We start from the raw sequence: 16,605 nt of genomic DNA, 5'->3' as shown, positions 1-16,605 counted from the left end.
AGGCCTCAGTTTTACTTAATGCTGTTTTCTGTGCTAATGGATGACATCAGGTTCTCATATTTGGAAAACAATATTGGTCACACAGTATCATCTCTCCCTTCTCAGGCAGAAGGAATGGCAACTGGCTGCAGTTGCTAGGGTTTGGGTAGAGTTCTGCAGATACATTTCTCAGCATGGCAAGGATGGTTATTTTTTTTTTTTTTCTCTAACTTGAGATCTGATTATTCCTCCTACTGGAGTTCTTCTCCAAAACTAATAGAGAAGAACTGAGGATGGAGAAGTGATCTTTGCTGCATTATATTCTCTGCAGCTGCTACTGTTTGGATGTCATCTGTCTTTGTAGTATTTGCATTGTACATCCAATAGTATAGGTTGGAAGTGACTGTTTATTCCCAAATATAATTGTGCAACTTTGTAAAACTGATCCTCAGAGTTAAAAAACAGAGGATTTACAGTAGAAAAGTGAAATCTGTGTCTTAAAGTTGGTTTTGAAATGTTGCTAGGTAATGAATGCGATGTCCCAAGAAAAAATAATTCTGACAGTTACTACCTGGTGTCTTATCATTCTCAGTAGTTAGTTGGAAGGTAGCAATTTTAGGTCTCTATTAGGCTTTAATTTTTATCTAGACTGGAAACCATGCACACTACTGTAAACTACATATAGCACTGATTTTTTTAAAATTAGTGTAAAGCTGGCAAGACTGTCACATGAGTGAAGCTGGAATGAGCACTACAATTAACATCTTGGAGAGCTGTAATTATTGTCCATCTGGCAACGGCAGCCAACTTTGCGGTGGCTCCATCTCGTGGCAGAGAGGAGAGCAAGCTCCAACATTAATAATCAAAGCCCACAAGTGCCTTTTTTTGTCTCTACTGATACTAGGTATACTACTGGACATATCTGGGCATGCCCACCTAGTGAAGGAGATGACTACATCTTCCATTGCCATCCTCCTGACCAAAAGATACCCAAACCCAAACGACTGCAAGAGTGGTACAAAAAGATGCTGGACAAATCTGTGTCGGAGCGCATTGTCCATGATTACAAGGTTTGTTAAGTGTGTGTTTGTACTGGGAGCAGAGGGGGGAGGGGTTCCACCAGCTTTGTCTTGGTTCCTTCCTTGCCTTATGTAATGTACCTGTTTCTTGGAGTTTAGTGTATTGGTTTAAAGTGAATTGAGCACTAAAAGTTTAGAGTTGAAATACATCCTCTTCAAAGCATGTAGCTCTTGAAATTGTTCTAGAAGAGATTTGAAATGATTCCATGGAACAAAACTAAATTCTTGAGGAATACCATAAAGAGCAATGAGTCTAATTTCATTAACACAAAGAAAATGTGTGGAATCATTAATCTTCCTGGGTGAAATGAAATTGCAAAGTTAGGCTGTTGACGTAGTTAGAAGCATGTAAAATGCTTTGGAATTAGCAGGATTTCGGAGGGTGCCAACAGTTCCCTAGCTTTTATTGTCCCCTTTGGTAAGTATGTGTATTGAAGTCTAGCACATGGTAATGATTTATTTCTCCAAACTGGGAGTATTTGAAATGTATTTGACAAACTTCCTGCGGCTGATGCAGTGTTAAATCTGCACTTACTATGCTCTCAAAATTGAAGTATTAAGCTCTCCTTTGTTTGATCTGCTGATGCCTTTTATCACTTACTTGAAAAGGTTACTTTTACTTAGGTGACTTTTAATAATAGTAACCAAGTGTTTTGCTCTTTTTTTCAGGATATATTTAAGCAGGCAACAGAAGATCGTCTAACAAGTGCAAAAGAGCTACCTTACTTTGAAGGGGATTTCTGGCCTAATGTTCTAGAGGAGAGCATTAAGGAGTTAGAGCAAGAGGAAGAAGAACGAAAGAGAGAAGAAAACACTAGTAATGAAAGCACAGATGTAAGAATGCTTCTGCAATTTCATGATCTGATGTACAAGTTGTGATTACATATGGCTGATTTTATAAAAAGAGGGCCTAGGCACTTGGGTTAATTGGCTTTTTTTCACCTTCCTAGCTTCACTCTTAATACACGTCTCTATTTTACATTTTGTTATTCAGAGCTACACTCATATGAGCAGTGGCTGTTCATATGGCTATAAGCCTAACTAATTACCAAAGCCAATTAGACTGAAACAGCTGCTAGCTGAATATTTTGCCTTTGAAAGCCAATGATCGATGTTCATGCACCTCAACCTGACTTGGAAGCTTTTTCCTTAAGCTTTAACTTTTGAGTAGTAGCTGACTCTTCTCTTTCTAACTTAGATGTTATAATACCAATCTTAGCAGAGTATGCTAAAAAAGTAAGAGTGCTGTGATTTAGTCATTTATTCTGCAGAGGGTTTTATTAAAGTAGAAAGACTTAAACCATTGAGAATCCAACACACAAATTACTGCTGAGCAGTTGTTGGGCTGCTTAACCCAGAGTGATTTCTTTCCTGTATCTTGTGCAGTAATTTTTTTTTTGGAGAACATGTAACAAGTGTGCTTTCACATTCTTCTGTCTCTTAAATGAACAGTAATTTTGGAAATTAACAGATGCACAATTTGTGTATCTGCCTCTCCTTGGTTCTTCTGAGTTTTTATGGAAAAGGGTAGTGAATTTCTAGGCTAAGGATGGTAGAAGTTGTTAGTGAACTCCGTTTAAACACTGCTGCTTCATCACCTTATTAGATTTTTGTTAGGATTTAGAATGAGCCTTCTTCGTTTAGATCAAAAAAGTTAGGTTTAACAATACACTGCGATTTGTGGCTCTCCTGTGATGCTATTCATGATACGTCTTCCAAGGTCTTTTTGATTAAATTAAGTCAAAGAGTAACCTGGGAATTGGGCAACTTGATATCAAATTTGCATTGACTAACTTCTTACTTAGGAAGGTATTATTTAAAGGTTTGGTTTCCACTTGACATAGCTGCAAATCTCCATCTTAGTGTTATACCAGAAACCAGCCCTGAGGAATTGCCCTAGCTCTGTGTGTGAGGTTGGTCCACAATTTTAGTTGACCCTTCACAGCAGTTTGCCCTCAAAATCCTGTGGTGGGGGAAGCTTGCAACATGTTAGGATTTAGCCTATACTATTAAAAATTGGTGTAACTTTTTATGGACCCCATGTTTTACCTCTTGAAAACGAGGCAATAATAAACTGTACACTCAAATGAAGAGGTGGTCGTTCATGTTCACTGGAAATTTCCATCCTGACAAAGTTATTTTAAGCTTAGGAAAAACACTTAATTTGGAAAAGAATTGCTTTGATTGTTGATTATCATATGCTGTAGTGCTTGGATGGGTCCTCTGAGGAGCATGGAGAATGAACTGTTCATTGCTAGTTGATTATGGTTGAAATTAAGCTGACCTGTTCTGTTTGACTGTTGCAGGATATGACAGGAGAAAGGTACATACTAGAAATGGCACTGTTAATGCCTTTTGGACTCAATAGCTTCAGAACAAAATCAGTTTAATGCAGTCTGTTAAAAACTAAATATCTGTCAGAGCTGTAACAGGTGGATCTAGGTGGAGTAGGTCTTTCTTACCTCTCTTTAGTGCAGTAAAAGTTGTACTTTACAGTTATTTTTAGCTTTGAGTTGCATTGCAGAGCCATCTGCTGAACCCCTTTGTGACCATCCAAGATGTTTTTCAGTGTGCAGCTAAAGCAGACAAACAAGTTTCAGTAAATAACGTTTCCCTTGCACCTCCTGAGCGTTTAGGCTTTTAATATTTCTAGAACTATGTATTGTTGATTTTGATACCCTCTGAAGTGATTCTATTTAATGTTTCAGGGCACCCTGGTTAAGTGTCTTCAGAGTAAATTACTGTGAAGTGCCTCGTGTTCTGCAGTTATAGAAGCTGTGAAAGTAATTGAATGCTGATGTGGTGTGACTTAAACACCTGACATAATATGCCTTTAAAATTAATAGGTGAGCAAGGGAGACAGCAAAAATGCCAAAAAGAAGAACAATAAGAAGACAAGTAAGAACAAGAGCAGCTTGAGTCGTGGCAATAAGAAAAAGCCAGGCATGCCCAATGTGTCCAATGACCTCTCCCAAAAGCTGTATGCCACTATGGAGAAGCACAAGGAGGTAAGAGTTGACAGAATGAGAAATAAATACTTAAGTAGAGAGCTGTAAACATCTGTGATGCTTCAGAGTCATGCCTTGTAAACTACACAAGTTTGGCTGGAGAATTGAGTTGCACAGCAGACAAGTAGCAGTAAATCTGGGTGCTCTTTGCTGTTGAGTGCAGTGCAAATACAATTGTCCTTGTACAGAGTTCTTTAACAGCATAGATGGTCACAGTAGTTTTACTGATACTGTTGAGTCTAGTGCCCTTTACTCAGTGCTTCTGAAGAAGGTGTACCTGCAGGGCACTCAGATGTTTGAAATTTCCACAAGCACATCACCCTGACAGCAGATGAGCATGTCATTCAAATGTTAGCTGGTCCTGGAATTGTATGCTCTGTGTTACAAAGGTTGGTGACCCTAGCATCTTGGTAAGTGCCAGAATATTAAGTCTTTTTACTTTGCAGGTCTTCTTTGTCATTCGTCTCATTGCTGGCCCTACAGCCAACTCCCTGCCCCCCATCATTGAGCCTGACCCACTCATTCCGTGTGACCTGATGGATGGGCGTGATGCTTTCCTGACCCTTGCTAGAGACAAGCACCTCGAGTTCTCCTCACTGCGAAGGGCTCAGTGGTCAACCATGTGCATGCTGGTGGAACTGCATACCCAGAGCCAGGACCGCTTTGTTTACACCTGCAACGAGTGCAAGCATCATGTGGAGACCAGATGGCACTGCACTGTGTGTGAGGTATGCTTGGTGAAGTTTTCCTTACTTATGTCTCTGTGTTTTTGTGTCCAGAGTGCTCTTTACCCAAACTAATTTCTCAGTGTTAACTGATGGAGACCAAGATCTCTCTATAGTTCATCCTCTGGCAGTTCAGAAAGGAAGGAGAAGAAATGTTTTCCATAACAAGCAGTTCCACTAATCCACTACTTAGTGTGTGATTTTTGTTTTCTGCTTTTAAAGCTGTAGAGAACTAAAGCAGAATTATATTTCCTGACATTCATTTAAGGTGCAGCTGCTTAAGCAGTTGGGAGCTGTAGCAATTACTTGAGCTGTAATAGAAGGAGCTGCTGATGTCTGAAGAGCAGTGTGTCCTTTCTTCTTCCAGGGTCAGAAGTGGTGTTGATGCAGTATTTCTGTAACTAGGGTTCTCCACTGGTTTAATGGTATGGAGGTTTTGTTTTGCTAGAAGTCAGATTGCTATACTTTGGTGCCTCTTCCTCTACCCTGTTGTCTCTGTAGAAAGCTTTAAACAGCATTTTTATCTTCAGAGTGTTTGTGATACTAGTGTGTTTCAAGATCAAGCCCAGTGGTCAATATTGTGTCCTCCAGAAACTGGACTAACCATGAACCTGGCTTGTAACTTAATTTTTTAGCTTGCTGGAAGTAAATAACTGTCTCAGATGCAGTTCTGAAAACCTCAGATAAAAATTTGATGCTCCCATGTCCTTCTATATACCAGAAAATAAATTCTACATTTCCTGTGGGTTATGGAAACCTGAGGACTTGGATTTTTTTTTTCTTTTTCTTGAAAATCGATTATTGAGCCCCAAGTTGTGTGCTGTTGCTTTCACAGAATGTAAATGCTGTTCTGTTCCTCTGTCAGCACTTTCTGCTGCTTAACTCACCTGAAAATATAAAATGCAACTTTCATTCTCGTTTTTCACTTTGAAAACTGATACCTCTCCTGCCACTCTTGCCCTCTTTGCTGGGAGCAGCAGCAGGTGGACAGTTATTTGTTCTTTACCTTTTTCTTCTTGTTTCCTGTCATGAAAGAAGGGGGTGTTTCTGCCCCAGATGTGTGTGACTTATTAGTGTAGAGCAAACTTGCTTTTCAAGCTATATATGTTTGTGTAGATTTCAGACATCCTCACACCCACACACTTTTTCCCTGGTTATAATTTGGATTTGTTCTTTGTACCTGAGCATGGCGTGAAAGATTCAGTTTTTCCCTAGAGCAGCAATTTGCCCGGAACAGACTGGGAGTAATTTGTCAAGGCAGTGTGAAGTTACTTATTTATCGTATGGAGCTTCAGGAGCACTTCTAACTTCTTCCTCTTCTGTCTTTCCAGGATTATGACCTGTGCATCACCTGCTATAACACTAAAAACCACGACCACAAGATGGAAAAATTAGGCCTCGGTCTAGATGATGAGAGCAACAACCAGCAGACTGCCACCACGCAGAGCCCCGGCGATTCTCGCCGCCTGAGCATTCAGCGCTGCATCCAGTCTCTGGTCCACGCCTGCCAGTGTCGGAATGCCAACTGCTCGCTGCCGTCCTGCCAGAAGATGAAGCGAGTTGTCCAGCACACCAAAGGCTGCAAACGCAAAACCAACGGAGGCTGCCCCATCTGCAAGCAACTCATCGCTCTCTGCTGCTACCACGCAAAGCACTGCCAAGAGAACAAGTGCCCGGTGCCCTTCTGCCTCAACATCAAACACAAGCTTCGTCAACAGCAGCTTCAGCACCGCCTGCAGCAGGCACAGATGCTCCGGAGGCGGATGGCAAGCATGCAGCGGACCGGTGTGGTAGGCCAGCAGCAGGGATTGCCCTCGCCCACACCAGCCACTCCAACAACTCCAACGGGCCAGCAGCCCCCGACACCACAAACCCCTCAGCCACAGCCTCCTCCCCAGCCTGCCTCGCAGCCTCAGCCTGCACCTCCCAACAGCATGCCACCCTACACCATGCCAAGAACTCAGCCCCCCAGCGCTGTGTCCCAGGGCAAGGCAGGTGGCCAGGTGACTCCTCCAACTCCACCCCAGCCGCCTCAACCACCTGTTCAGGGTCCTCCTCCAGCAGCAGTGGAAATGGCCATGCAGATCCAGCGGGCAGCAGAAACCCAGCGTCAGATGGCACAGGTTCAGATCTTCCAAAGGCCAATTCAGCACCAGATGCCCCAGATGCCACCTATGGGGATGAACCCTCCACAGATAGGCAGAGGTCCCGGTGGCCATATAGATCAAGGAATGGGGCCAGCAGGAATCCAGCAGCAGCCACCATGGGTGCAGGGGGGCTTACCCCAAGCTCAGCTACAGCCAGGAATGCAGAGGCCATCCATGATGTCAGTAGCCCAGCCGGGTCAGCCAATGAATATGGCACCTCAGCCAGGGATGGGTCAGGTACCTGGCGCTGCTCAACCCAAACAACCACCTCTGCCCCAGGCAGCCTTACAAAACCTATTGCGGACTCTCAGGTCTCCCAGCTCACCCATGCAGCAGCAGCAGGTGCTTAACATCCTTCACTCCAATCCTCAGCTGCTGGCTGCTTTCATCAAACAGCGGGCTGCCAAGTACGCGGGCTCCCAGAACCCCCAGGGGATGGCAGGTCAGCCTGGCATCCCTCAGGGTCAGCCGGGTCTCCAGCCACAGCAGGCCATGCAAGGGCAGCAAGGAGGGGTGCACCCCAACCCAGCCATGCAGAACATGAACCCCATGCAAGCTGGCGTGCAGAGACCCAGCATGACCCAGCAGCAGCCGCAGCAGCAGCCACAGCAGGCCATGGCTGGAATGAATCCTCAGGCGCAGCAGATGAATATGAATCACTCGGGGATGGCTCCCCAGTTCCGAGACCTCCTGATGAGGCGGCACCAAATGATTGAGCAGCAGCGCCACCAGCAGCAACAGCAGCAGCAGGGAGCAGGACCAGCGCTGGGGCCAGGGATGGCCAACCACAACCAGTTTCAGCAGCCCCAGGGCGTCGGGTATCCCCAACAGCAGCAGCAGCAGCAACAGCAGCAGCGAATGCAGCATCACATGCAGCAGATGCAGCAAGGAAACATGGGACAAATAAGCCAGCTTCCACAAGCGATGAGTGCAGAGACAGGAGCTAGTTTGCAGCAGGCCTTCCAGCAGAGGCTACTTCAGCAGCAGATGGGGTCCCCAGCTCAGCCCAATCCTATGAGCCCCCAACAGCACATGCTCCCCAATCAGGCCCAGTCCCCACACCTACAGGGCCAGCAGCTCCCTTCATCGCTCACCAATCAAGTGCGTTCTCCGCAGCCTGTACCCTCCCCGCGGCCCCAGTCCCAGCCCCCCCATTCCAGCCCATCCCCTCGGATGCAACCTCAGCCTTCTCCACACCACGTCTCCCCGCAGACCAGCTCCCCACATCCAGGACTGGTAGCTGCCCAGGCTAACCCCATGGATCAAGGGCACTTTGCCAGCCCGGACCAGAGTGCAATGCTTTCCCAGCTTGCTAGCAATCCCGGCATGGCAGGCCTCCATGGTACAAGCGCCACGGAACTGGGGCTCAGCTCCGAGAACTCAGACTTGAATTCAAACCTTTCACAGAGTACACTAGACATACACTAGACACATTGTAGCATTTTGGGAGCAAAATAAAAAAAAATTAAAAAAATAAGGAAAGAAAAAGAACTTATTTTCTCAAGACTTTTTGTACTGAAGACGAATTTTTTTGAATCTTTCTTAGCTAAAACAACATTTTTCCCTGGAACACATCTGAGAACTCTGCAGCGGTAGTTTGTGGTTTTAAAAAACCAAACCAACAATGAACCTGAGGGACAGTAGAGTACAAAGAATATATTTTTGTTATGGCTGGAATCATAACCAGTCCTTTTTTTTTTTTTCTTGTTTATGTTTTATTTTTCTCCTTGCGTGCGTTGGGGAGGTCGGGGGAGGAGGGTGGTCTTTTGGCTGTTCACCAAAGGATGCCCTACTCATACCTCCAATAGGTTTTATTTTATTTTATTTTGGGTTGGTTTCTTTTGGTTTTTTAAATTAATGAAAATATGTAATATTGATAGTTATTTACTGAGGCAGATGGTAAACATTTTCCCTATTCTGGTTTTTCTTCAAGTCACTGCAAAAAGAAAACCAACAGAAACAACAAAACCACACACAACAAAAAGACAGAAAAACAAGGGAGTAACTTTTCCTAAAACCGGAGGACAAAAGGGGTTAATGTTGCTTTAAAAAATACATTACATATATAAATATATATATATATAAAAATACTGATCTTTTTTCCTCTTTGGTTGGAAATATGTCAATTCATTGAAAAAAAAATGTAAAAATATTAAATAACTCAGTCCCCTCCTGAAGTCTACTTTTGTCCTCCAAGAATTTTCTATACAAGAGTCTGAGCTTAAAAATTAAAAAAAAAAAAAACAAACTTCAAGTATTAAAATAATTTGTACATGTAGAGAGAAGACAACATTTTTTGCAAATACACAGGGGCAGCTGCCAAATGGATGTAGTATATATATTGTGGTTTCTGTTTTCTTGAAAGAATTTTTTTTGTTATTTTTACATCTAACAAAGGAAAAAAAAATAAAAAAAAAGAGGGTAAGAAACAATTCCAATGGGATGATTTTAACCTGAGGAGAAAAAAAAAGTCCCTGGGGTTTCTTCTTTATGCTTGCTTTCTCTCTCCCCTGCCCCTTTTCTTCCCACCCTCTTCCACTTTCTGTAAAACTTGAACATAGAAAGCAAAAAAAAAAAAAAAAAAAAAAAAAAAAAGACAGACCCTCAAATGTTGTAAATCATGCAATTAAAGTTGATTACTTATAAATACGAACTTTCGATCACTGTATAGACTGTTAAAAATTGATTTCTTATTACCTATTGTTAAATAAACTGTGTGAGACAGACAGCCTGTTTTTAATGTTTCCCTTCTCTCCCATGTGTTGTTTGGTCTTAAAATGGTGGGGGGGGGGGAGCAGAAGAGATGCTACTTCACATGTTTGCTATTTAGATGTTGGAGAATTATTTAATGTATATGACTGTTTTAAAATGCAAATCTCTAATAAGGGGATGTGGAGTCATAATTAGTCTTCTCAATGGACATTTTTGGTACAGCTCTGCATTCGCATTTGTTCCCGGCATGTATCTTACCAAAGAAACGAGGTCTGACCTCAACAGTTGTGCCAGTCAGCTGCACCCCAACCCTGCTCACACAGCCTAGGAGCAGCTGATCTTCAAAGGACCTATTTTGCATTTTGAAATAAGAACTATTGTTTGGATATGTGATATTAAAAGATCCTGTTTCACTTGGAATATATTGTATGCCTTTTGGCACCAAAGTGTGAGCGTGAGGTAAGCTCGTGTGGATGTCCTGGACATGCTGCATTGAGGTGGCACATGGGTGTCCCATCACCCCCTAGTCAGTTTGGTGATCTGCCAGAGGCAGAGTATGGGCATTTGGTAGCAAACCTTCAGCCAGATGGTGGAAAGTTCCGGAGAGGCTTAAGGAAGTGCAGCCCTGTGCTTTTGGTATTCACCCTTGGCTAATCCTCATACCAATTACCCCTGCCTGGCACCGACCAGCTCTGCACCAAGCCCACAATTGCCTCATCTGCTTTGTGAGGGGCTGCTGTTGACCTGCTTTAAAGGATAGCACACAAAAAAACCCCAACCAACCAACAACAACCAAAACAAACATCAGAAAAACCCAAAACATATTGAATGCCAGCATGGCAGCCTGGGATTAGATTTGTGTTTCTGTGCCAGTCATGGCAAGCTTTTCTCTTCCTTCTTATCTTTTCTTCCTCCCCCCCCCCCCCATAAGGCCTGGTTATACCCAGCCTTGAGGGGCTTCTCAGGACAGAGGAGAAATAAAATTACTTCTGGCCCTGTACTGGCTGGTGAGGTGTAAAGTGTGCCCGTGTTTCTGACTTGTATGAGTTTCATGTATCCTAGCTGAGCAAACAGCTTTCGTTTGTGCCTTTGTTAGCGCACAAAATGTTTCATTTATCCTAGCCTGCATTGGGAACATCTGACCCATGCTGAAGCAGGGAAACCTCAAGGTCCTCCAGAGCAGTTTTGATTCAAAGAGTTCAGATCTTCTAACTTTGAATGCCAACACAGTGACTCGCTTAAAAGATGCCACAGGGTATTTTATGTGACAGCACAGCTGTTCAGTCCCTCTTAGTGAATGCTCTGAAACAAACTCAAGCATTTTATTGAGGTGGTGTGGGTGATGGGTGGTTTTTGGATTTGAATGGGGTTTCCTTCCCCCTTATATCCTTTTCCTTCTGCTTTCCCTGATTCTACTGGAGCACCAAAACTCACAGGTGAAAGACTGTGACTGAGTGGGGAAGTGGCAGGCAACAAAATTAGGGTGCTGTCTGTATTACTGCTGAATGCTTTTGCCCAGTCGGTTGCATCCAAGTTAGGGTAGGTTGTTTCCCTTTCCACCTATTTGTTTGACTCTTGGGCCAGCAAAAAGAACTCACAAAGTTTTAATGGTCCAGTCAAAGAGTGCTTGTCCAGTTACAGCAATGCTGATTCTTAGAGTTAAATAATCGGTAGCTCAGTGATGTAAACTTTGTTGTGTCTGCCTCTTCTCATGCTTGTTTGAGTCCTGGTGTCAGTGACTGAAGTTGCAGGTGGGAAGGGCCTACAGTGAGTTTGTCACAGGGAAGAGCAAAGTATTTGTGACTTCTTTCTCAGGCTTGAGGTCATCTATGTGTAAAAATTACTTCACACCTTGCTTGTCCCTGGTTCATTGTTCCATAATATGTACCAATTTACTGTTTATGGGGTGGTTGTCATATGTCACATGCTTGGGTTTTTTAACCTCTAAATCTGGTTTTACCCAGTTCCTACTTACTCTGAGTTGGTGAGCAGTGAATTTCTTGTAGCCTTAGGCCTGCAGTATTGTCCTGTGACTGCACATATCTACATTGTTGGGGTTTTTATGTTCTAGCTTCACAGCTTCTGTACAGAGCTACTTGTTATTTCAGAACCACTGAATAGCTGGAATGGACAGGTACCTCTGAAGATCATCTAGTCCACCTCCCTGCTCCAAGTGGAGTCACCTAAATCAGGTTGCATGGGGTAATGTCCAGATGAGTATCTGCACGATGTAGGTGCCACAGCCTCTCTGTGTACTTCCCCTCAGGAGGAGTCACCTGAGCAGTCCCAGCTTTCTCAGCCTTTTCTCATCCAACAGATGCTCCAGCCCCCTCAGCTTCCTGGCCCTTTGGTAGACTCACTTCACTATGTGTCTATCTCTCTTGTACTGTGGAGCCCAGATCTGAACACAGCATTCCAAATGTATCTCACCATTGTTGAGGGGCAGATCACCTTACTCCACCTGCTGGCAATGCCCTTCCTAATGGCGTTGAAGAGGCTGTTGGCTGCCTTTGGCATAAGGGCATGTTGTTGGCAGAACTGATTCTGTTGTTGTCCTGTACACGTGCAGGTGGAGCAGGATACATCCTTCTAGCCATTCAGGTCACAAACTTCCAGCCTTCATCATCATGGGAGCCACTGATTCCCAACCCACTGAGCACAGACTCTGCCTTCAGTACAGACAGGGGCTTCAAAGTGTTGAAACTGCAGTGTCTCCAAGAACTTCCTGGTTTGCCCTAGCCTCAACAAAGCAAGAAGCCTCAAATAAGGCTTGCACTAGTACAAGGGATATAAGCACTGATAAGATCCTCCCTCAGTCTTCTCTAGGCCACAAAGTCCCAAGTCCCTCAGCCTTCACAAGAGAGCTGTTCCACTTCCCTAATTATCTTCACAGCCCTTTGCTGTATCGTCTCAAGTAGTTCCTTATTCTTCTTGAACCAGGGACCCCAGAATTGGACATAGTACTCCAGATGAGAACTCAGCACACAGTAGTCCAGAAGAGGTTTCAGCAGCATCTATGCCTGCATCATAGGCAAGGCTCTGTCAGCCTTGTAGGCACATCATGTGCATTGGCACTTACCAGCCTGACTTTGATCTGGCACTTCACTTGGAAAAATGAGGGTTTGATGATTTGCTTCAGTTGCCTTAGTTGCACTCTCTTAGAGCAGGATCTCAGTTGACACTCCTTGCACACTGTGGATGTCTGAAAGAGAAACCAGTTCTGTAACCAGTGCTGTGGGTAACGATGGGCAACGAGCCATGGCTCCAGTCTACACTCCCTCTTGTAGGGAGCATGGTGGATTTAGGGAGGGTGAAGGAATTAACGTGGGCACCACCTCCCATAGCCATTTTGAAGCCCTTCATAACTGCTGGTGAAGCTGGCAGGGCTCAAATTGTTGTTTTCCCCAGGTGTGCTGGCTGGTGGCAGGCTGATGTATTTTGGCAGTACAGAGCTATGTGGCATTCAGCTGTGAGCTGTGTTGGTGTTTTGTTTCTTCCCTGCCCCTGCAGTGCCCAAGGCAATGGCAGGAATTGGAAGGCAGTGGCAGTGGCAAAAAGAAAGCTCTTTGCCAACCCTGCTCCTCTGTCTGAAAGGGCACAGCTTCTGCTGCCCAGAAAAACAAGGAGTCCTTCATATTAGTTTGTTTCTTCTTTTTTGCTTTTTGTTTTCCACAATGCAGCCTTTTTAAAATGGAGAAAGACTGCAGGTACAGCTGTACCCTGTGGAGCAAAAGTCATGGCAGAATGGGATTGGTGGAGCAAGAGCTCAGCTGCAGGGGCATCCCTGGGTTGATATAGAAAGGATCAGCAAGGGCTGAAAGGGGTTTGAGGCCTTGTTACATTTTGGCTGGGGAATGAGGCCTGATAAGGCAGAATCTAGCCCTCTGTACTGCTCCAGGGACAGTGGCTGCAGGCATAGGGGCTGTGGGGCAGGAGTGGGGTCTACAGACACAGCACTGGAAGTCAGTGCCCATTTTCTGCTTGTACCAATGAGCAAAACCCTAAGCTGAAGGTCCTTTAAGCATTTGCTTTTCTTGTGCTTGTTGTTTTGCTGAGCTGTTCTACTTTGCTTGCTTTCTTTAAAGAAAGTATTGTGAATGTATGTCCAAAGATTACAAGTCTGTGAGCATTTTTTCTTCAGAATAGCTACTTCCAGCTACTTCCAGAGCAGGAAACTTAAAAAAAAAAAAAAAAAAAAAAAAAAGGAGGACCTGGAGGAGCAGCAGATGAATCTATGAAGTCTGGAGACCTGGAACGTGAGATCCTTATCCCAGAGCATGTGTAAGGGGACAGAGCCAGCAGACAAGCACCAAAAGTCAATATGACAATAGCCCTAAAGGAAGTTGTGGTGATGAGGGACAGAACTGTTGCTGAAGTACATCTTGGAGCTGAGTACCTGTATCCAGCTCTTGGGAAGCAGCCTGGCCTGTGTCCTGCAGGAATTATCCCTTCTGTGCTTTCACCTGACAGCAGCCTTTTCATGATGGTCTTTTTATTTTTTTTTTTTTCAGATAGCATAAAAGCAGAGACCAGGCCCAGAGCAGCAGCAGAGAAGAAGATAGGAAAAGGGAAGTCTAATCTAAGTTCTGGGGCTTGGTTTCTTGAGATTGTCAGTGCTGTTACATCCCCAAAGAAAGGAGCTGGCTTTACAAAGATATTACAATTAATGTTATGTAACAAAGTTTTTATTATTATAGAGAATATAAGTATTCCTTAATCAGTTTGCATTTGATTCAAATTAAAAATGCTATTATTTACATACTTTTCTTTATTGGAAAGGCTTATTTAGAACAGCAGTGACATGAACAGCCATGGGATGGGGACTGCCTTTAAGCCTGTTCTGTGTCAAGACAGAACTCGTTTTTTGCCTAAGCTCTTGAGAAGCCTTGAGCCAATCTGTCTATGACCTAAGGGAGTAGTGCTGCTTGTTCAGCTCTGAGAGGGAAACAGGGGAGGCACACCAGCAAAAGCTCATAATGTGTTACATGAAAGATTATTGCAGTGGAAAGATTTAATGAACCTTTAATTTTGTATCTGTGTCTTTTCTGGAAACAGCTTCATTGTCTGTCATGCAGTGGACTGTCTAGCAGTGCACCATCTAGCAGTGCTCACAAGGGAATATCAACTACATTATTTAAATACTTTAAAAGCAATTCTCTGTTTCCTGAAAGTGCTGAAGGATTGTTTGGAAAACCTGAATCTGGAGGACCACTGGACTTTGATGATCCTTGAGGTCTTTTCCAACCTTATTGATTCTGTGATTCTGTGAAATTTGCTGATAGAGTTGCATGCAGTGGACTTTACCAGCTCCTCGCTACTGTCCCTCTATAATTAAGTTGTGACCCTAATTAGAAAGAATCACAAAATCACAGAACATTAGGGGTTGGAAGGGACCTTGGAAGATCATCCAGTCCAACCCTCCTGCCGGAGCAGGATCACCTAGAGTAGGTCACACAGGAACACATCCATGTGGGGCTGGAAAGTCTCCAGAGAAGGAGACTCCACAATCTCTCTAGGCAGCCCATTCCAGTGTTTTGTCACCCTCACAACGTTTTTCTTTATGTTCACATGGAAACTTCTCTGCTCCAGCTTGCATCCATTGTCCCTTGTGCTATATCAGCGGACATCACTGAGCAGAGCCTGGCTCCATCCTTCTGACACTGCCTTTCATATATATGTAAGCATTAATGAGGTCACCTCTCAGTCTCCTCCAAGCTAGAGACCCAGCTCCCTCAGCCTATCCTCATAAGGGAGATGTTCCACTCCCTTAATCATCTTTGTGGCTCTGCACTGGACTCTTTCAAGCAGTTCCCTGTCCTTGAACTGAGGGGCCCAGAACTGGACGCTAACAAAGGTTCTCAGCATGGTTCACACTGACAGTGATGCTCTCTTGCATTTAGAGCAACAGGCTGCAGCTTCATGTTAGAAGAGCAATTGCTGTGTATCTGTGACACAGATAAGCCTTTGGAAATAACCTTTACTTTCGCCTGCAGTTAAGACTTTGTGATACACACACGAGAGGAGCTGTGCATGGGCTTCACACAGTATTTGTTTAGCTACTCACTACAAAGTCTGTACAGAGCAGCAAGGTTCAGCGCAGGATTGTTTGTTTGTTTTTAAAAGTCCTTCCCATGTCAGTGCAAGGAATGTGATAACAAAATAAAGAGGGTAGAATGGGAAATAGTTCACTAACTTCACAGTGACTTTGGAGTAAGAGACTTAGTGCCAGAGGTCTGCAGAGAGTCACTTGCTTCTTGGCTGTTCTTGACACCAAGCTGGGATAAGGGATGTTGCTAGCAGCACCACTAAGACCACACTATGGTTTTGGTGGGTGTTTTTTGTTTTGTTTTTTGTTTGTTTGTTTTTGGGGGTTGGGGGAAGCCAAAAGGGAGAGAAGCATTTGTACTATGAAGAAGCTCTGCTATAAATGTCTACAAATTTAAACCCATTGCATAGCACAGTAAGCACTTCAAGACCTGCTTTGCATAGGTAATACATTCTTTGCCAAATAAAACATCTGTTTATGCATGAACTCTACTGAGACAGATCATTTGAGGACATGGGGAGCTGCAGCATTAACTTGTGTGGATTATTTACCATGTGATTTTGGACAGGCAGGGTGGGCATGAAGGAGTGAGCTCTCTGTCCTCTGCACCCTGCTTGCCTGGCAATGCTTACCAGCAGCCACTGCTGGCTCCCCAGCTTGCGTGACATGCTGGTTATGTCAGTGGGGTGGCATGCGGACAAAGGCTTTACTGGCAGGGGGGCTGGAACTAGATGATCCTTGAGGTCCCTTCCAACCCTAACGATTCTATGATTCTAGTGTGGCATCAGGTACCTGCCGCGCTAAAGGCGTTCCATTCCTCACATCTAAAACCAAATCCTTACCCACTTGCCAAGTTTTCTAGGAAACTGTGAGCACCCTCAGCTGGGTGCACGACACACAAATCCGTGG

General features: G+C 44.1%; 1 protein-coding gene across 2 annotated transcripts in view; it reads left to right on the top strand.

The window, feature by feature from the left end:
• EP300 (E1A binding protein p300) overlaps positions 1-8,405 on the top strand; it is a 60,023-nt gene extending 51,618 nt beyond the window's left edge. For both annotated transcript variants that reach the window (XM_054387046.1, XM_054387045.1), the window contains 5 exons: positions 884-1,049; positions 1,728-1,892; positions 3,905-4,066; positions 4,513-4,794; positions 6,123-8,405. In XM_054387046.1, coding sequence (XP_054243021.1) covers positions 884-1,049; positions 1,728-1,892; positions 3,905-4,066; positions 4,513-4,794; positions 6,123-8,366 — 3,019 coding nt within the window. In that variant the 3' untranslated portion in view covers positions 8,367-8,405. The remainder of the gene's footprint in view (positions 1-883; positions 1,050-1,727; positions 1,893-3,904; positions 4,067-4,512; positions 4,795-6,122) is intronic.
• Positions 8,406-16,605: the final 8,200 nt, after the last annotated feature.

The sequence above is a fragment of the Indicator indicator genome, chromosome 14, assembly GCF_027791375.1.
Source record: "Indicator indicator isolate 239-I01 chromosome 14, UM_Iind_1.1, whole genome shotgun sequence".
NCBI lineage: Eukaryota > Metazoa > Chordata > Aves > Piciformes > Indicatoridae > Indicator > Indicator indicator.
The sequence above is the reverse complement of the archived record's forward strand: the minus strand, read 5'-3'. Positions and strand labels throughout refer to the sequence as shown.